Source organism: the organism of the source record quoted next, unplaced genomic scaffold, assembly GCF_019419815.1.
Source record: "Pyrus x bretschneideri cultivar Hongxiangsu unplaced genomic scaffold, Pyrus_bretschneideri_v1 Contig59, whole genome shotgun sequence".
NCBI classification, from domain to species: domain Eukaryota; kingdom Viridiplantae; phylum Streptophyta; class Magnoliopsida; order Rosales; family Rosaceae; genus Pyrus; species Pyrus x bretschneideri.
The window spans coordinates 970099-992464 of NW_025999797.1; the positions used below are offsets into that span (position 1 = coordinate 970099).

Here is a 22366-nt window from a genome sequence, read left to right on the forward strand (position 1 = left end):
ATAACCAATTGGTACTTTAGTCTTTAGGTCTTTTATTGTGCACAAAATGGTTGATAAGTTTGATCACATATGCTTAGACGTTTATTGCTTTCAATTTAGCCACATGCACAACTAAATGTTAAACAATTTTCTACATCAATCGGATGCACCACATGACATGACCATCTATATCATAACATGTATATGCTAGGAAGTAAAATTGCTAAAAAAGTTGAGAGGAACTATCAAGACAAAGTGGTTGGAGAACAATATGTAACAACTTAATTTTTTTAAACAATTGTTTACAAAGCTATAAAACTAGTCACGTTTATTTTTTTCAACATTTTTGTATATATCTCATTTGTTCACATCCAAGCTTTTTGTTTGGTTCTCTGCCTAGATTATTGAACCATGCACAATAGCGACCAAATTTGTTCATGTTTCATGTTTTTGCTCATGAATTCCCTCGTGTCCTCTGTCTCTAGTTTTGGTCCATTTTTGACGTACGAATTCATACCAGATCCTTTGAACTAAATAAATAAAAGATATACAATACCACAAAACAGAACCTATACTGTTTATTCATAAACAAACAAATTAAATCATCAGGAGAAAGGAAAAAAAAAACATCTTCCAATCAATATATAGATATGTAAGGATTTTGTCTCATGTAAAACAAAACCATCTGAATCAGACTATAGCATAAAAAATAAAAAAGAAGTGCTAAAAAACAAGAAATTAATAGCAACATAACAACACCAAATTATTTTATTTTTATTTCGCTTAATCAAATCCTACAAGCATAGAGACATTCGTTTTTGGTTCTACCATGCATTATAAATGATCACCAATCATTATTTTCATGAATTTTCATGCCTAGACGTTGCTGTGCATAGTTAACAAGCTTCTCAAACTCTTTGGGGTTGTCGATTTGGCCACTACCGTTGAAATCCGATGACTTAATTGCTTGGCGAGCTCTCCACCACCCGAACCAAACCCTCAGGCTGCGAAGAGCCTCTTTCAGTTCCTCACGGCTAATCTGCCCGTTGTGATCATTGTCAAATCCGTAAATCCACGCCTTGAACTCTTCCACCGTCATCTCCTGGTTAGGCTGCACCTGCACACAACACATTATGGCCATAATGGATTGAAGTTTTCTCTACTTTCTAAGTAGAAAAATGTTTTGTCCGGAGAAGATGGAAATTATAGAAATGTTGCTAGATGGGCAGGCAAGTTTGGTTTGTTTTGGTTTGGTTTGGTTCTCTACTTAGACGATTTAAAGTGGATTTTTAGTAGTGGAGAATCGAATTTAGGCATGTATGGATTGACACTTTTTATTGGCATCTTTTTCCACATCACTAGTTATTTCTTTAAGGCCGTGTGCTAACTTTATTCTTGCGATTACGAATGGGATCAACATAGTTAACTAAGTGTAATTATATAAAATGATAGGCAATTATATAGGGAACTGATATCCACAAAACCTTTTTCTGCCGCTTTCACATGTTTAATTATTTATGAAAGAGATGAATAAATCAAAGAGAATCAAACATAAAATAACAAAGACATGTAGAGAAAGCAAACAAGCGTTTGACAATCATTTTTAGAATGAAAGTGGATCCGCTCAAGACCTAAATGGTGCGTTTGTTGCACCGGATTAAGTCGAACTGAACTAGCTTCAGGGATAAGCTGGATTAGCTTGGCATGGTCTAAGTAGTATAAGAATCATGAATCGTGTTTGGTACAGTGTCAAACTAACGGACTAAATTATTTTCACATACAAATAATCCTTTTATTATTTTCTAATTAATTTATTAGTATTTTATTATTATTAATGTCACTTTTTTTTTTGCCGACTACTCTCTTCCCCTCTCTCTACTTTCCTTTTCCATTTCCTTATCTTCTTCGCATCTAGAGAAAATTCCTATTTTTTTCTCTTCTTCGACAAGCTTCAATCCCCGCTCCACCGTCCTTTTCCTCCTTCAATCTCTCTTGGTTTGACAAAAATTCCAACTGTTTCAATCCCTCCAGTTCTATCCACAAACCATTCTTCATATTCACGTAAGATATCAAAAGACCCTTTGTGCTTGATGGACTGGCGCTGGGGGCGGGTTGCGTTTGGCGGCAGTGCGACCGACGAAGGTGATAACTCCTGAACCCTAGACCTTTGGAAGTAGCCGAAGTGGCTGATATCAGAGGCGTTGGTGATTGGGTCAAATTCGTCTGGATTTGAGGACCAGCAAGGCCGTGATTTTCATCTTCCTCATTTTCTATACACAAGTGTAATTACATAGTTTGTATGCTGGCGGGGGAATTAGGGAAGAAATTAGACCTGGCATTCATGTCGTGTTTCTTGTGTTCGTATCGTTTTCGTGTCATACCCAATAGCTTACCGAATCGTGTTGTGTAATACCCGTTAAAGTAAACGGGTAATATGACCCGATCCGAAATCAACCCGTTAATATTATTAGGTAATATGACTCGACCCGTTACCTGTTAATAAAAATATATTTTAAATCAATAAAAATGAAAATGAAAAACATAATTTGACCCAAAAAAATGTAAAACATAATACTAAATTAGTATATATATACTAAATTTCAGAGTTGACCCCTTCATGAAAGTTTAAAAAATTTTCATTACGAGTGATTACATTTTTCACACTTCTACAATAATTATTATTAATTTTATTAATTTTGCACTCAAATAAAAAACATTGTTCATGAGATTTGGAGGGTTTTAAAAATCTAAACGACTATGTAACCATCATCTAAGCGTTGAAAATGCAATTATGAACGTTTATTATGCTTTCACATCTTTTAGACTTATACATTAATGATTATGAATTTTGTTTATTTTGAACTCCCTTAAAAATACTATTCATGTCACATCCCGGCCCGGGTCCTCACCACATCCAGGGCTCAACTCCACCGTAGCACGATATTGTCCGTTTTGGGCCCCGACCATGCCTTCACGGTTTTGTTTCTGGGAACTCACACGAGAACTTCCCAATGGGTCACCCATCCTGGGCTCGACCCCACCGTAGCACGATATTGTCCACTTTGGGCCCCGACCATGCCCTCACAGTTTTGTTTCTGGGAACTCACACGAGAACTTCCCAGTGGGTCACCCATCCTGGGAATGCTCGCGCCCCCAACTCGCTTAACTTCGAAGTTCTTAAGGAACCCGAAGCCAGTGAGCTCCCAAAAGGCCTCGTGATAGGTAGAGATGGGAATATACATATAAGGCTTATAGGATCCACTCCCCTGGGCGATGTGGGATGTTATAATCCACCCCCCTTAGGGGCCCGACGTCCTCGTCGGCACACTTCCGGCCAGGGATTGGCTCTGATACCAAATTGTCACATCCCAGCCCGGGCCCCCACCATATCCCAAGCTCGACTCCACCGTAGCACGATATTGTCCGCTTTAGGTCCCGACCATATCCTCACGATTTTGTTTATGGAAACTCACACGAGAACTTTCCAGTAGGTCACCCATCCTGGGAATTAGGCCTGGCAATTCCTAACACGATCCGATAACCCGACACGACACGACACGAAATTAACAGGTGTTCAGGTCGATACAATAACGAATCGGATCGTTATTGGGTAATCCGATAAGCACCTGTTAAGATAACAGGTTGATTCGGGTATACACGTGGGTAACACGATAAGCAAAATATTTTTTTTATAATTTTATAACCCTAAAAAAATACTGTAATAATTATATATATATATATATTAATTTAACAATTTTATACCCCTAAAAACTATAATAATTATATATATATATATATATTAAATTAACTATAATAATTATATATACTATAATAATTATACCCCCAAAATATTAACTATCTATAATAATTATATATATATATATATATTAAATTTTGAATTAAATTTTATAAAAACTATAATATTTATTAATTAATATGCATCCATTGATTTGATTCCATAATTGATAATTCCATTCCATTCCTTGCAGTGCCGCCCTTTTTGAAGAAAAAAGGAGGGAAAATGAAAATGATAAGAAAAGTTGAAAAGGAAACAAAAAAGAGAGGGAATTAAGGAAAAATGGGTAGGCTAGGCACCGTAGGCTGCCGGAGGGAAAAGTGAAAATTATAAGAAAAGTTGAAAAGGAAACAAAAAAGAGAGGGAAAAATGAAAATTAATAGAAGTGGTGAGAAATTTTTTTATTTTTTTTAAGTTATTAACTTTTGATCACACATATGACATATCTCACTATTTTTATAATGACACACGTGAATGTACTACTCCGTGTACCGATCAATTATACGTACAAAATAAATAGATTTAAATCTACTTAATATACATATAAACACGCACACACACACCATTGAACTTGATGGGATACAAATTCTCCGAAAATAATTTCAACGATCACAACCGTCAAACTTGTTTGTATATGCTTCGAGATCACATCAGCAAAAAACAAACATTCAGAGATCAAGTAACGGGACAAAACTTTTCGACGGTTATAAACGAAAAATCACGATTTAATGGTTATTTTAACTCCGATTTTGATGATTGTTTACAGCTACACTCCTTGACCCTATATGAATACAATGAATGATTTCGATCTTCAATTTAAAATATTTACACAAGTGGATACCACAAAATCTTATGTTATACTTAATGAAAGTATAAATAAACTCCAAGTGTTAGTCAATCTATCGTTTTGATGGGATACAAATTCTCCGAAACTAATTTCAACGATCACAACCGTCAAACTTGTTTGTATATGCTTCGAGATCACATCAGCAAAAAATAACAAAAAACAAACATTCAGAGGTCAAGTAATTGGACAAAGCTTTTCGACGTTTATAAACAAAAAATCACGATTTAACGGTTATTTTAACTCTGATTTTGATGATTTTTTACAACTACACTCCTTGACCCTATATGAATATAATGAATGAATTCGATCTTCAATTTAAAATATTTACACAAGTGGATACCAAAAAATCTTATGTTATACTTAATAAAAGTATAAATAAACTCTAAGTGTTAGTCAATCTATCGTTTTGATGGGATACAAATTCTCCGAAACTAATTTCAACGATCCTAACAGTCAAACTTGTTTGTATATGCTTCGAGATGACGTCAGCAAAAAATTGCAAAAAACAAACATTTAGAGATCAAGTTAACGGGACAAAACTTCTCAACAGTTATAAACGAAAAATCACGATTTAACAGTTATTTTAACTCCGATTTTGATGATTTTTTATAGCTACACTCCTTGACCCTATATGAATATAAAGAATGAATTCGATCTTCAATTTAAAATATTTACACTAGTGGATGTGGATATCACAAAATCTTATGTTATATACTTAATAAAAGTATGAAACAACTATAATAATTATATACATTAATTTAACAATTTTATACCCCTAAAAACTATAATAATTATATAATATACTTATATATATTAAATTAAATTTAAAAAATTGATGACCATTGGATCGGTTGAGATTTAATCTTAGCCGTCCATTTCATAATTATATATATATATATTTTTTTTATTATTATTATTAAATTTGAAAAATTGATAACCATTGGATCGGCTGAGATTTAATCTCAGCCGTCCATTGTAGGCTATTACTCTTCTCTCTCATTAACTCAGACTCAAATCACTCTCTCTCTCAATCGACTTCGTCTTCGACTTCGAGACCTCACGCGGACGCGGTGCCTAACCCTCCTCACGGCCCCTCACCTCAGTCTCAAATCAGTGACCTCACTCTCCTCATAGTCCTCGAGTCTCGACCTCAACCAAACTATCACCCTCTTCACTCAGTCACTCAATCAATCTCCTCGCTCATCACCGATTCACCCACTGTCCATACCAGTACCACCCAAATCCGGCTCCTGAATCAAGCTCTTGGTCTCAGTCCGCACTCCTCCTCACTGCACAAGGTAAGAAATTCCTGCAATAAACTCAAGGGTTTCTGAATTAGGGCTTTTCGAATTAGGAATTACTGAAATTAGGGTTTCTAAATTAGGGCTTTGGGAATTAGGAATTTCTGAAATTCAGGTTTCTAAATTAGGGATTTTGAATAGGGACTCTGAATTAGGGCTTTTGGAATTCGGAATTTCTGAAATTCATGTTTCTAAACTAGGGATTTTGAAGAGGAACTCTGAATTAGGTCTTTTGGGATTTTGTTCTTTCCTTCTTTGTTCTTTTTCATTTTAATGGTTAAAGATAGAAAGAGGAGCATGATGAAATTAAACGTTTTATGAAGATGTATTCTGCATTGTATGGGCTAGTTTATGTATTTTTTTTTTAAATTGTATTTGCAATGTGCTGTGACTTTGTGAGAAATACAGTCATGGAAAAAGACAGGGAAATATTTTTTCACAATTAAGTTGTTTTTTGCTTTTTTTTTTTAAATCCACATTTAGAAAAAATTTAAATAACCTCAAACCAGCTCTAAATAAAGTCGGAGAAAATGCAAGGATTTGCTTGTGCTAGTTGCAGAGCATTTTAAAAGTCCTTATCCACTTTAACAGTTGATTGCAGATACCACATATGCTGTGGTGGGTGCCAAATTTATGTGACATAGTTGAATGATATAGATGGACAAATTGAATGAGAAAATCTTTTCGACGGTTATAATATAGATGAAATAACAACACTGTTATGTGCCAAATTTAACAGTTATGTGAGAGAATCTTTTGACATAGTTGTAGCACTGTTATAATATAGATGGACACAAGTGTTTTAACATGGTGATCTTATGGTTAAATATGAAAAAATAAATCAACTATGTATGTGGAATACTCAAATTAGTCTGATATTCCATTATAAGGCTTACTAATTTAGTCAAAATCATTCGATATTCCATTATTTGCTTACTGTTTGCTTACTGTTTGAGTGCAATTATATATGTGAAATTGAAATGGATATGGTATGAAATTGGTATGAGCAAGATTTTAAAATTTTGTTTTTCTTTCTTGAAGCAATGGATGTTGTAGAGCAAGATTTTACGAACCTTAATGATGGAGGGTCAGTGGAAGTGACAATGGGAATGCAACCTAATCATGGAAGTGAAAATACAGAAGATATAAATACAAGTCCGGCAAAGAAAAAGGCTAGAGTGATCAAATTAGGTAAGCGAACACTCAGGTCTCTTGTTTGGAAAACTTTCAACAAATTGACTATTGTTTTTAAAGATGGTAAAAGTCGTGCTCAATGCAAAGATTGTAAGAAACTGGTAATAGATGATAGTCATCATGAGACGGGTAATATGAATAGACATTTGAAAACATGCCCTGGACAGACTGGTGGATTATTGTCGGTGTCTGAATTATGTTCCTAAAACTTTGATCCTATGGTATTCCGTGGCTTATTGGTAGAGGCCATCATTAAGCATAATCTTCCTTTTAGTTTTTTTGAATATGAGGGAATTAGGGCTTTGTTTGCATATATATCTCCTGATATTAAGTTACCATGTAGAAATACAATTAAAGCTTGTGTGTTGAGGATGTTCAAAAATGAAAAACAAAGGCTTCATAATTTGTTAGGCTCAGTTGAAGGTAGAATTTGTTTGACATCAGACTTATGGACCTCACAATGCACTGATGGGTATCTTGCTCTTACTGCTCACTTTGTAGACAAAGATTGGAAATTGCATAAGAGAATTTTAAGTTTTTGTCACATGCCTCCTCCTCATACTGGTGTTGCATTATCTGAGAAAATTAATGCATTGGTGACTAAGTGAAGGATTGAGAAGAAGTTATTTTCTATTACTTTGGATAATGCTTCTTCAAATATTTCTTTTGTTAGCATTTTGAAGAATCAATTGAATCTTAGAAGTCTTCTCGTGATGAATGGTGACTTCTTTCATATGCGTTGTTGTGCTCATGTCTTGAATTTGATAGTTCAAGATGGACTTAAAGAAATTGATTCTTCAGTGATAAAAATTTGTGAATGCGTCAAGTATATAAAGGGCTCTGAGGCTAGGAAACTAAAGTTTTGTGAATGTGTTAGACAAGTAGGGATATTGGATAGTAGGAGAGGGTTGAGACAAGATGTCCCTACTAGATGGAACTCAACCGATATTATGCTAGATAGTGCAATTTTCTATCGATATGCTTTGATTCATTTAGGGTTGAGTGATTCCAATTTTACTAGTTGTCCATCTTCTAAAGAGTGGGATAAAATAATGAAGATTTCCAAGTTTTTGGGGTACTTTTATGAGGTTACCTGCTTATTCTCTAGGGACAAAGTACCCCACATCAAATTTGTTCTTCCCTAAGGTCTTTGTAATCCAACTTCAAATTAAGGTAGCCATGAATGACTCTAAAAGTTTCATGAAGAAGATGGGGACTTATATGTATATGAAGTTTGAGAAGTATTGGTTTGAATACAGTTTGATTTTGGCAATTGCAATCATCTTAGACCCTCGTTATAAATTGCATTTTGTGGATTGGGCTTACACAAAGCTTCATAGTGTGAATTCGGTCGAATTTACAAAGGTTAATGACAAATTGAATGATCTTTTTGGTGTGTACTTGGAAAAACTTCCGCATCTTGATAATTCAAATACTACAGTGAATTCAGTGCCTATTCATCAAACATAATCTATAGATGTTATCTTTGAGGTAACCTAAGTTTGTTTTTATTTACTTTATATATTTGTAGATTGTAGTATTAGTACTATAAAAAGTGTTGATATTATATTTGAAATTGACATGATGCATGATTTTTTATGATGTAGGATTTTGATAATAATTATGATGGTTCAAGTTCGATTGAAAAAAAATGAATTGCAGAAATATTTGGAGGATAAAAGAATAGATAGAAAAGTAGACATAGATGTTCTTTCTTGGTGGCAAATGGAGCGTTTTCATTATTCGATATTTTCTCAGTTAGCATGAGATGTGTTAACAATTCCTATTTCAACTGTTGCATCAGAATCTGCATTTAGTATTGGGGCAGAGTACTAGATCAGTATCGTAGTTCATTGTTACCATAAACAGTTTAAGCTTTGTTGTGCATACGAGATTGGCTATTTGGAAAATGAGGTAATATATTTTTATATGGTATAGTACTATTATTTTTTTTTTTTTCATAATTATTTTGGTAAACTTCTCATAATTTGAATGATTTTTAATGTTTGGTTTTTCTATACATAGTTTATGCAGAAGAGAATTTTGACGTGGAAAACTTTACTGAAAACATCATCAACATAACTCTTGAACGCAATAGATCAAGTCAAAGTTCCAATACAATTTCATGATGATCGATGTAAATTGAAGATTTTGTAAATGGAGGTTTAAACTTTTGAGAAAGGCTTACAACCTTGAAAACAAAAACTCTTTCATTTTGCATATCCTTGCACATTTATATGTATTATTTTTTTATTAGGCTATTATTTTCGAGTGTAAATATAGTACTTAAACGACAAATGTTTTAATGTTTTGAAGTAATATTTATGCGGTAATGTGTGGTATGTGCAAATTAAAAAAAAAAAAAAAAATTTCTTAACTGGTAATAATGGGTCGGGTCACTTTAACCTGTTAAGGACCCGTTAAGATAATGTGTGTGACACGACACGACCGTTAAGATAACAGGTGTCACACGAAAACGACATGAACACGACAGACATGACCCGTTTGCCAGGCCTACTGAGAATGCTCTCGCCCCCAACTCGCTTCACTTCAGAGTTCCTAAGGAACCTAAAGCCAGTGAGCTCCCAAAAGGCCCCGTGCTAGGTAGAGATGAGAATATACATATAAGGCTTACAGGATACACTCCCCTGAGCAATATGGGATGTTACAATTCATGAGAGTTTGTATGGTTTTAAAAATTCAAACGATCATATACCCATCCTCAAAGCATAGATGATGCGACTACGAGCATTTGCATATTTTTTTTTCATATTTTTCGCACATGTAAATTAATTATTATAATTTTTTTAATGTGTTTGGTATTTTTAAATTACTTGATATTTTTATTTTTAATGTGTTTTATGATTTTTAATCTCAAATTTTGGCTATAATATACTATAAAAATAAATAAATACATAAAACTTAAATTTTAAAATTTATATAGAATAATAATTAATAAACAATATATACATATTCATTATATCTATTGTATTTTATAGTAAGTTTTTTTAGTAGTTTAAAAAATTAAAATCATCAAATAACTTTTTTCTTCTCGTGTCGAAACAGGTTACCCGTGTGTTACTCGCGTGTAAACCTGTTAAGGACCCGTTATTAACGGGTTATTATCGTGATCTGATAATAACCCGATTAGTTATCGTGTTGATCCAAAATTCGTTATTTTCGTGTCGTTTACGTGTCGTGTTAACTGGTCGTGTAAGAAATTGTCAGGTCTAGAAGAAACTTACCCGTTATTAGGAAAGAAATGAAGCAAGTGCTGGGATGTGAAGGAGAGGAAGCGAAAGTCTTAGTAGTACCGAGTACCGACGTTTTCAGGGGGACTCGCTAAGACCTCTTAGCGAGTTACTTAGTCCACACCAATCCTATTTAGTACCATTAAACTTAGCCATGCATAGAACAAACGCTAGACTAGACTAACAAGTAGCCCAGTCTAGTCTAATAAAAACTAACGAGGCTAAACAAACGTTCCTAAAAAGTTTACGGAGAGAATATTATTGCGGTGGATACAATTATATAATAACGTAGAAGAACAAAAAGTACAGAATAAAATTGGTTATTGCTTCAAGGCATATGTGACAAAGTTGTTATATACTTACTAATATATTTAGTAGTGCAGCGAGTTTATAAAGCTCTATGAACTATTGGGTAAGTGCCAACTGTAAATTTTGGTATATTTGACTTCATTTGAACATTATTTGATTTCTCCATAGAAATGAATTTTCAGAGCCATCCGTGCTTTAGATTTTTGTGCATCTAAAATATTAACAATAGGAGGAAATACATAGGGTTTGTTTGGAAATATTTTTAAAACGATTAAAAGCATTTTTAGATTACGAAAAACTCTTCTGACTATATTTGACAAAAAAATTTTACAATGCTTCTCAGTTAAAAAAAGCCTTAAAATGTTTTCTAGAAGAAGCACCTAACGTGTACTTCTTTCAGTAACTACTTTAAGTATTTTTTTTTTTTTCCAAAGAACACGTGGATTCTTAAGGAAAAAAAGTCAATGTGTATTTAATGAAAACATTTTTCACTGAAAATACTTCTGAGCATAAGTGTTTTTTAAAGAGGTAATTCCAAATTAGCCTATAGTGATTGGGCAATTGCGAACATGATGGTTGCATTGAAAAATGTCATCAACGTTCTTGATGAACATCAATGCCCTTGTTTATTTCATTTCTTCAATTTTTTTTTGGGTATATTGATATTTTTACATTAAGGGGAGGGGGAGTTCAACAAAGTCACACAATGGGCAACCTAATTTGGTATCGAATTCACTATCCACGAGATTCAAACCTAAGACATTTCACTTCCAAATGAAGAAGAATACTACCAAACCGTAGTACTAAGTAATCATTTCATCAATCTATCATCTTTCAAAATTACCTTGGTGGTTTTTCTTCGGTACGTGTTCACTCCAAGTGCAAACACTTTTAACACGTGTCGGAGTGATGCATGTGACTTCAAACACAATGCTATCACTCAACTTGAGTTTGATACATTACCATTTCAAGCACACGTGTCACTTCAATCTCACATACACTGCCACTAAAAGTATGGACATTGGTATTTGTCTCACAATATACGGCTTCAATTAGTGTATTAATTAAGAAAAATCGTGAACATTAAATCGTGACTAGAGCATGTATACTTTAAAATGTTTCTTTCCTTTGTTTCATATGAATGCTCATGTACTAGTGAAGAGGGTTGGAAATATGATTTGGTATACGTTTTTGACACAATTTCTTATAGCTTAACATGGTACCATAACCATTTTTTTTTTTATAAGTGGGTTTGAGTTTGAGTTTCAGTCCCCTCTTCTTTACTAGTTGGCTTTCAAGTGGTTTTGAGTTTGAGTTTGATTTAGTCCCTCCAACCCCTATCAATCTGTAACGTGCGAAATTTGTTGTTTGAAGATAAGTGAGTTTGATATGAATTGTTGATTCATTCCGTAGAAACGTAAAACTTTTGAAGCTATTGATTGTCTATCATCTACGGTACAATTTTGATCTTAAGAAGTAGATGATGGAAGTCGACAAAACAATGGGATGGGACTGGTTAGAGCAATACACACACACACACACACACACACACACAAACACACACACTAGCCTCCCTGCACGCGTTCACGTGTGCGTGGAAGGTTTTTTTTTTATAATTACGGCGTTCTACGTGCGACTTATAAAATTTAAATGTATTTATATGCGTGGATTTAAAAAGTGAATTAAAAATTAAAAGAATGAATATAACCTTATCATATATTTGATGGAAGCAAAATATCTTTGTACACAACATTTCTTGTGAAGACTCCGATAAATTAACAAACACATAAAACACATAGTAAAACAACATAACGCACTAATCATGAACAATCCACTGAAATTAGGACTTCAATTTAAACACGATAAAAGCTAAAAGAATACCAAAGTTTATTCAAACTTAAAAACAGAACGAAAACAAATGCTTAAAATGTGATGTTAACAATTCCCTAATTTTAGATCACTCACCTTTATGCAGAAATCCTTGAAACAGAAACAAAAAGATGTAGAAACGTGAAAGCACAGTATTTCGAAATCCCTTTTTTTTTTTCACAACTTGCACAGTTGAATTTTTCAAACACCTGCATTTGTCAAAAGAATTGATCACATTTTTGTTTTTTCAGAGACTGATGTTAACAATTCCCTAATTTTAGAATCACTCACTCTTAGTGCAAAAATCCTTGAAACAGAAACGGAAAGATGCCGAAACGTGAAAGCATAGTATTTTGAAACCCTTTTTTTTTCAATAAGCATCACTCAAGCTATCAAGAACCACTAAAAAAAGTATCAAATAACACAAAAGATCAACTGCATTGTATACAATAGGAGAACAAGAATTAAGAAGGCAGCAAGAGTCACTATATCTCTCTAATTGTTAGAGCTATGACCTGTCCCTTCACATGTAATTAGATTAATATCAAGTCAAAAACTATCCAGGAAATCAAAGGTTTTGTTTGACAATTCTGAGATTGCCCAAATCCTGCTAAGCCAAGTCAACTTAACAATTCAAGCGCCAGTAAAATTCCTCCATTTCTTCCAGCACATCAAAGTCAACTTAAACAGGTTCGGCCCAAGAAATTTGCCCCCTTCAGGTATTGGCTTCGGTGACATACAGGTCAAAACCTTTGTATAGTACACTAAAACAACTTTTGAAGACACATAGGAGGAGGAAGTCATTCGGAAGTTGTTCTCACAATTAAAATAAAAATGTTGAATAGCTCATTACCAATTAATAACAATAACCAAATAACCAAAATTTTGCATTCTTTAATTTGTTCGAAATCAATTTCGTCTCCATCTTTTTCAAATTTGATAAAATCCCCAAAAATACATAAAACAGCAGCTAACTACTTTTTATACCCTTTAAACAACGATATGCATCTTAACCCATTTAAAATATTCATAAAATAACATCAAACACATTTATGCATCAGATTATATAAAAGTGAAGTCTCACAATATTCATACAAAATTATTACTTCGTTAGAGAACAACTTGAAAAAAAAATGTAAATTACTCATCTCTATTACAAAAATGTTACAACATCAGATAAAAAAGGCCAAAATAAAACGAAAAGCTGCACCTCCTGAAATAAAAAGCAAAACTCAACGACACATTCATAGAATCAATCTAAACGATATCCAGAAAAAAAGAAATGAACAGACAAAACCCATGTAAATATACAGAACAAACCAAAAAAGGAACTAAAGCCAGTAAAAAAATCACAAAACTCACCAAAAATCATACAGACCCGGCGACTTAAAAATTATTCAAATAAACGAAAACCCAATAATTCTGGCAGTCACTATACCACTGAGAAAACTTACAAAAATAAACACCAAAGAAGTCAATCACATCAAAAACCAAAATCAGACGCCAAAAATCCACAAAATTAAACCAAAAGAGAAGTGAAAAAGGCGAGGGAGGCTAAAAAAATAGGCCTTTGCTATTAAGAGAGTGAGAAGGCTGAGAAGCATTTAAGACAAACTTAATTTTTATAGACCTGGCAGTGAATCTTCAGGGTTGATACCGAGACTTTGTCTCAACATAGCTAAAAGATTTAGACGCTGGGTTACAGACCTACACCCTGGTATGCCAGTGTGTTACGCCAAATAAATAACGTGATCCCATATGTTTTAACACTCTCACGTAACATTATATAATTAGTCTAAGATGTCACGAACTAAAAAGGTATAGGGAAGCTCTCGATGAAATTAAATAGAAAAAAGACATTCAAATACGTGCTGATGGAAAGTAAAGATATATACTTTCTTCCTTAGGCGACTCTTCCTTGCTGCTTCTCTGTTCTGGGCCAGCCTACGTAGTGTCTGTAGATAAGTTAGCTTAATCAGATTAGCATTTAAGATCAAAAATTACTTTCTGATAGGGTGGTTTTGGTACATTACCGTACCAACACCTCTGTACCAATTACCAAACCAAATATTTGAGATGGCAAAATCTATTACCATTATCATACCAAACTTTCGGTATACCGAAATATCGTTATACCAAATAGTTTAGTTGGTATGGTATGCCAATGGTAATTGCTACTTTGTTTTACGCCACTTAGTTTGCCCAAAATCTAATATTTTTTAATTAATATAGAAGTGTAAAAAATATAGAAAAAATATATAAACGCTTGTAATGACAAGCTTTACAACTTTCGTGAAGAGCTTAACTTTGAAATTCGCCATTATAATCATATAAATCATAGATCAAAATTTAACCGTTGATTGTTGTTTGCATTTACGCTTCATTTTTCTCATTAAATTTTGTTTTTTTCGGATTTTCTTTTTTGAAAACATGATCTATTAAAGGATGCAGGAAGATGTACGGTTTGGATCATTGATATTATGTTTAGAGTTTTACGGTTAGTAAAAATATTGCTTGATGTTTATAAAGTTTCTACAACCTATATGACATCTACTCATATTTCAGTTAACCGTAAATATCGAAACGTAATATCAAAGATCTGAACGGTTCATCTTCTTACATCCGCCAGATGATCATGGTTTCAAAAAATGAAATTCAATAAGAAGAATAAAGCGTAAATATCAATCAACGATTAAATATAAATTTAAGGTTTATGGATTATAGCGTTGGATTTTGAAGATGACCTCTACATGAAAGTTGTAAAGCTTGTCACTATGAGTGATTGTATATTTTTTTTTATATTTTTTACACTTCTACAATAATTATTATTAATTTTATTAATTTTGCCCTCAAATAATTATATGAATAAATACATAATATAATATTAATAATATTGGTAGATATGGTATACCACCGGTACTAGTTTTGGACACCAATACCGTACCGAAATAGTATGATACGGTACAAATACAATACCATTACCAATTGATACAAATTTTTTATAATAATTTAATATGGTATGGCTAGTAGGGCGGTTGGTACGGTAATTTGGTAAAAATTTTCACCTTTCTAATAAAATCACTTTCATCAATAATCCAAATATTCTAACCTTTTGGTCACCAGTTGTTCTTTCCTCTGCCTGCTCTGTGGAATCCACTACCATTAGTGCTCCATGCTGCACCCCATGAAGCTAAAACAAAATCGTATCTCATATTAATCCACTGACACTAAAAAATTAGAAAGCTAAATAAAGTTTACAGTAAAATATGCAGATTTAAAGCAAATCAACTTAGATATGGGCCATGTTATTAAGGTAGTAATTGAATCGAAAACATTATGGAAACTATCTTTTTAATTGACAAAGCAATTTTCTAAATTACTATAATTTAGAAGAGGGAGATTCGAATTATAATGCAAAGGAGCCATGAGCCGTGAGCCCAACTGACCAAACAAACGTCTACATGTTGTTTGAAGCTTGAAACAACATGGATGGTAATCCAAAATTCCAAATTTCAAATGATTCTCAATTCCACTAAGGCTATAGAAAGATTCCCATGAAAAAGTATGGTAGCAATCTAGCAGGCACATATGCTCGTGAAACAGAGACCACATAGAGAGGTGGTGATAAATGCTTTTTGTCATCGTGTCGACATCCGTTTAAAGGTTTGTTTGATATTGTTGTGCTTTGAAAAAAAAACTGTTTATATTGTGCTGTGAGAATAAGCAGCTGTGAAATAAAACAGCAGAGTGTTTAGTAAACTTTTTTGTAAAAGTGTTTTTGAAAAAAAAAAAAAAAAAACAGTATTATAGTGTTTGATAAAATTTTATGTAAAACAAATGTGAAAAAAAAACTGGTTTTTCAAAGCTGAGTTTTGCAACTTTGTGTTTTCGACTTTTTTTTTCACTCAAAACTGTAAAAAAAAACTGAAGCTGGGAGGTTTTTTTTATAGCCACGTTTTTCAGAATCAGCCAGTACCAAACTAGGCTAAGTGTCAATCTGCTGGCTGTTGTTAGCCATGGCTGAATCATCACCCCAATTCTCAAATTGTCCGTTTCCAGACGTCGTCATCCCTTTCTGTTGCTGGTACATGTATGGATGTTGTTGTCCTGTGTCCACACACCATCTTCCTCCTGTTCCAGTTATAGTTGATCCTATGTCCAAACACCCACCAACGTTCAAGGTGTTGTAGTGCAAGCTATCAGGTACACCGCTAACGTTGTTTGCTTTTAAGTTGAACTTGGGTCGAGACCAAATTCCGGCGGGATTGGGCGGAATCAGCAAAACTTCGCCAAAAAACCGTCACTGTTCTAGGCTCCGATCTTTGAGCACAGTTAATTTTGAGGTATGGGTGTCATATCATATGGAAGAGGGTTCTGATACGAATTTATAGGCTCCGACCTTGTGCAATTTCGTTGCCTTATGAAAAAGTTATGATGAAATGAAGTTTTTGGAGTGGAAGAATTAAGGAGGATGAGAGGAAGAACAGCAGTGCAGCTGCTGATCTGCACGCAGGGAGCAAAAGGGAAAACCAGAAATCAGGAAAGCAAACCGACAGAGAAAAGCTTGGGTATGGCGAAGGAGGAGAGAGAGGACTTTTAGAGAGAGAAGGCAGAATCTTTTAGAGAGAGAACGACAAAAGCAGAAAGCACAAAGCGAGAATGAAGCGGTGGAAGACTGTAGACTGATTGAAGATGCAGGATATTATTAAAAAATAAATTTACAAAACTACCCTTGCTTTATTTTCTGCATACTTTTTTATTGCTTTGATATTTTTTTGGCTGAGGGGCATTTGTGTCCAACACTTTTTTGTCGAAGAGGGTGACCCCAAAATGGGCCTCCGGCTTTATACATAAAAGATATCTAAGATTTAGGATTTTTGTTTCTTAATCATGGACTGGGCCGTAATGACAAAGTAAATTTTTTGTGCACGTATTCTAGCAAATCTCATCGTTTTTATCATTTTAACTTCCATAATATGCCATGCTTGTCCAAAAAAAAAAAAAAAAACTTCCATGATATGCCATAGAGTTAAGCTATCTTACAGCATCCAAGTTTCTCCTTTTAGATTTATTTATTCATAAGCTGATTAATCAGACTTTGGACATGAAAACTAGCATAGCAAACATGAGCACTTATCAAAGCTACGATATCATATTAGCCACTGATTTGGGTTAGCAATGCGACCGCACAGGGCCCTACAAATTAAGAGCACCAAAGCTTTTATGTTGGCCTATATACAAGGAAATTTTTTCGTTTTCCATGCATATTGTGAGGAGGTCACTAAAATTGATTAGTTATATTAGTCATACATGCTCCAAAAGAGGAGATGTATCTATTTTACTCTTTGCAAATAGTAATGTTAGAAGCAAAGACAGACATCCAGCTGATATAGCTTATTTAAGAACAGAAGCAAACATCCCTTACAAATATTAGAACCAAATTACTTGACCGTATATAACATGGTATGGGAAAACCAAGTTATATATACATATATCTCTTTAAACAGTTGGTGTTTTGAAGCTTCCCATCATTTTGGTAAACTCATTCATGTCAATTAAACCATCACCATTAGAGTCCACAGCTTTCACCATATTCCTACAAGCCCCAAGGCTGCAATTCTCTCCCAACTTCTTCAACACCAGAGACAACTCCTCTGCGCTTATTTTCCCATTCCCATCCACATCGAACACTCGAAACGCGCTTTCGATGTCCGCCTTTCTTGCCTCATCATTTCCCATGTTGAACGTTTCCACAAACTCGGTGAACCCAACGAAGCCATCCCCATCAGAGTCAAGGGCCTTGAATGTCTTGGCAATCTCACCCTCTGCAATGTCTTTATCCAGGGTCTTGAGAGCCGACTTGTACTCCTCCCTGCTGATTCTACCATCTTTGTTCGTGTCGAATTTATCGAACACATATCTTACTTCCTCCACTTTTGGTTGGGATGAAGGCCTTGAAAAACGAGACCTTTTAGACCTTTCTTTGGAGAAGCTCACTTGGGTTGTTTCTTTGGAGATATTACTCATTTGGGGAGCTGGTTTGTTTGGAGGCTTTCTTGGAGTGCCATATTGAAACCTGAAAAAGCTGAAATTTGACATTTTTGTTTTATTCAGAGGAAATTAAATTGTAATATATATGACTAATGCGATGAATACTACTGCATGCATGAAACTACCATCTTATATAATGTGTTGGGGTCTTATCTGTTGAGGAATAATATAAAGAGAGAGAGATTCCCGCGCATTGTCAAAACAAATTCGGATTCAAAGTTAAAAAAAACAAAAAAAAGAGCACAACATGAAATTGGTCGATGTATTCTTATTCCACACTCACTTTCCGATTAAATTCATTGAAGAAAGAAACAACTGAAGGAATTATACACACACAAACACACGGTCCTTAAGGGTAGGGATTTGCATTACTTAACCTAAATCCGAACTATCTATTTTCAAGTTGCACCTCGTAGATTATTCATGCAAAAAATCAATTCAATTCAAAACATTTGCCCATTTGATTGTCATGATGAAATTTTAATGTTTCTTAGAACATAATGTTCGTTAATTTCTTTGACCTCAATTAGATCTATGAATTGAAACTTGAAAATAAACAATTCAAATCATTGATATTCGTACCCACAACGTCCCTATTTTTGCAAATTGTAATAAAATGATAATCTTGGTGATTTCTATTCCAAACCTCAATTTTGGTATATGCCATGACGCCACCAAATAAAGTTGCACATTCTTGTGTTAGTTGAGTGGAATATTCTATAAAATGACGATGAAATAAACACCATATTGGTAAAGGATTGCTCATCTAATATCGATGATTAATTGATTATATCTCAAGAAAAAAAATAAAAAAAAGGAAAGGAAAACATGCATATTATATCAACAACCACATCATTTAGCTTACAAAATTTGATTTCAAAATTTAATTTACCTAGCATTACCCATAACTCTATTACTCTTAGTCTGTATCAGTATCACACCCTTCTAATTCCTCTTGTAGTAGTGACTCACTAGAGATGTTATTCAGGTTTTTAGAAAAGTTGTATTTGGTGAGGTTTAATGTCAAATAGACTCTTTTGGAGATGCTGGGTTCAAAAAATCGAAAATCTAAAAAAAAAAAAAAAAAAAAAAAACCCGAACCCAAAAAAAAGAAGAACTGAACCGAAATTTATTGGTTCGATTTCGGTTTTGGAGGTTCAGAAACTGAACTGAATTTCTTTACACTTTATGAATGTACGCTCATCATGTTTCTTTTGTGAAACATTGTTGCCAAGTTTGAAACTAAGTCTAGAGCTTTTCAAGAAGCATACTTGGTTCAATTAGGGACGTTATTCCATTGGTTATAGAGGAAAGTTTTGGAAGGCAACTTCTAAGAAGCCAATTTGTATTGAGTATGTAAATGATGTGCTTGGGTTTACTTTTTATATGTACCATGCAAGCCCCTTTTCTAGATTTCGTATTAAAAAAAAAGAAGGAGTTGAACCGAAACTGAACCGAACAAAACCAAACTGAAAAAAAAATCGAACCGCAAAAAACCGAAAGAAAACGGAACCGAACCGAAATTTTGGTTGGAACCATACCCACCCCTAGTGTTATATGAGTGATGAGGGGGTGCCTTCAATAAAGGAGTAGCACTAGCAATAGAACCACCCTCCATTTTCTTTGTAGTGATACCCTATTGTTAACTATACTTGAATTAATTTCAACACCATAATTTAATACTTAAATATTCTGAGAAATATTCACATTATATAATGGTCAAATGATATCCTTTTTTTAGTTGTAAGTAATAGGTATAAGGTGAAATTGGTACTAGGCGGAATATCCTGCAAATAAAAAATTAACTTGCACAGCAGACTAGTCAAATGAGCTAGTCAACTAGTTACAAGTTAGTAGTGATATAAAGGGTAGTTGTAAGAACAAAACCTAACTGACCAATACGTTCAACTAATCAAAGTTTGTCCAGATTAGTTTCCCAATAATAATTCCTAAACTTGAACACATTTACATATCAGTTCATTATGCAAACAATAATAATAAAGCAATTATGAATTAAAGTATGCTGGATCGACTAGTCAAGCTTACCAGTCAACTAAGTACAGATTCGTCAGTTAATCAAAAGCAAATCTATGAATCAAACTTAATTCACTACGAGTTATCCTAGTCAACAACAAATCAGTTCATTGCTCATAATATGCAGTGTAAACTTAGTCTGTAACACATATCAAATAACAATTCATAGGATGCATGAAACATATGCAAGTAAATAAGATATGTGGACAAGCTTAAGAGAAAGAACCCAAGAAGTTTTTGGTCGAAAAAACCCACCTCTGGGTTAAAAAAACTGGGGACTTTCCACTGAGTCCAATCCACTAGTAAAATCAAGATTCTTACAAAGTAACCACACAAGCTCAATTCCTAGATCCTAATTTATGGAGCAGCTTGTACCTTTGTGCAACCTTGCATTTCACGAGATGGATTCCTTCGATTTTCACGAAATGGCAGCTCCTCCTGAGCTCTTCACCTTGTGGCACCAAAATCAAATCAACTTATGCAAGTGATGTTATGATGAAGTGGATGCAAATCTAGATTCGATGTCTAGTCAGTATCACCATTAGGGTAGCATTGTCATTGTGATTTGTTTAACTTTGTGGTCAAGTTTTTTCAAGTTTCAAATATTTAAACTAACCTATTTTTGGATGTTTAGTCAGTTTCACCAGTCAAATACTTGAAAGATGAAACTGACGTGAATCCAAAAATACGTCAGTTTAAAGACTTGAAACTTGAAAAATCTTGACCAAAAACTTGAAACAAAATCACAATGACAGAGCTACCCTAATATGCAACTATTTGGGTGTTTAATGCATGAGTGTGATTTTGTGGCTAGGGTTTCTCATGAGGAACTCAAGGAGGCAGCTCAAAGCTAAAACAACTATTCTATGAAAACGTAAAACTCCCAGCCGAAACAAATGAGCATATAAAACGAATTTAAGCAAGCAATTTCAAAGATAGGTTTAGAAATATTCAATGAAGAACATTACGCAATAAGTTTTGGCTAGACAGAACCACTAGACAGAATCAACTGAAAATGATGGCGTGAAATGCATATATATGAACAAACCTTTGATGTAAGAAGTTAAGCCCTTGAAATGATATTTCCAACAGCAAGATCCCAAAGTAGCATTTTAACCCTAAATCTAACTAGTGCATAGTGGTACAATTTACAATATTTGACAAGGGAAGCCAAATAATAAATCTAGACTACACATAAGGTTTGACCCACACAAATGACGAAGACATATAAATAAATAAATAAATAAATATATATATGGATAATACTTTACATCCCACATGGAGAATGCACATTTATCACTATGTACGAATAATGTTGCCCTATAAATTTCATAATCAGAACAATTTAGTTTTTTAATCTTCATTTGAAGATCATCCCTACAGAAAAATTATTCGAATTGGAGATTGATAGTGATCCAATTATATCACATTGATGGACGGTTCATAATGAATATGTTACTTGGTACTCACACCATCCATTCATACATTTGGATGCATAAACAATCTCTGGTTCGAATACTTTTTTTTTATTTTTTATAAAGATGATCTTCAAATGAAAATTAAGAAATTGAACTTTTTTGATTATAAAATTTATGTGGTGAAAATACGTTATTTTAAGGGGTGAGATATGTACTTTATGCCCATGGGGATGCAAGTATTATCCGAGGTATAATATTTGTGTCGAGTTCGATTCCTAGTTATAGTTTGCACATTGTGCAACTTAGCTTAATCTCCC

At 33.8% G+C, this 22366-nt stretch overlaps 1 protein-coding gene and 1 long non-coding RNA gene across 2 annotated transcripts; both read right to left on the reverse strand.

The window, feature by feature from the left end:
- Positions 1-12405: 12405 nt before the first annotated feature.
- LOC125471178 lies at positions 12406-16256 on the reverse strand. Its single transcript, XR_007253458.1, has 3 exons — positions 15993-16256; positions 15656-15736; positions 12406-14501 (listed from the first exon to the last, which is right to left on the reverse strand). It is a non-coding gene; the product is annotated as an uncharacterized LOC125471178 (long non-coding RNA).
- Positions 16257-17925: 1669 nt separating this feature from the next.
- On the reverse strand, positions 17926-18711 carry LOC103964485 (calmodulin-like protein 30). Its single transcript, XM_048571399.1, has one exon. It carries the CDS (start codon positions 18643-18645, stop codon positions 18046-18048), a length of 600 nt encoding a protein of 199 aa, XP_048427356.1. The 5' UTR covers positions 18646-18711; the 3' UTR covers positions 17926-18045.
- Between the last annotated feature and the right edge of the window lie 3655 nt (positions 18712-22366).

What these genes read in the sequence shown, in the direction of transcription:
- LOC103964485 (XM_048571399.1), bottom strand. Translation starts at nt 18,645, where the DNA reads ATGTCAAATTTCAGCTTTTTCAGGTTTCAATATGGCACTCCAAGAAAG.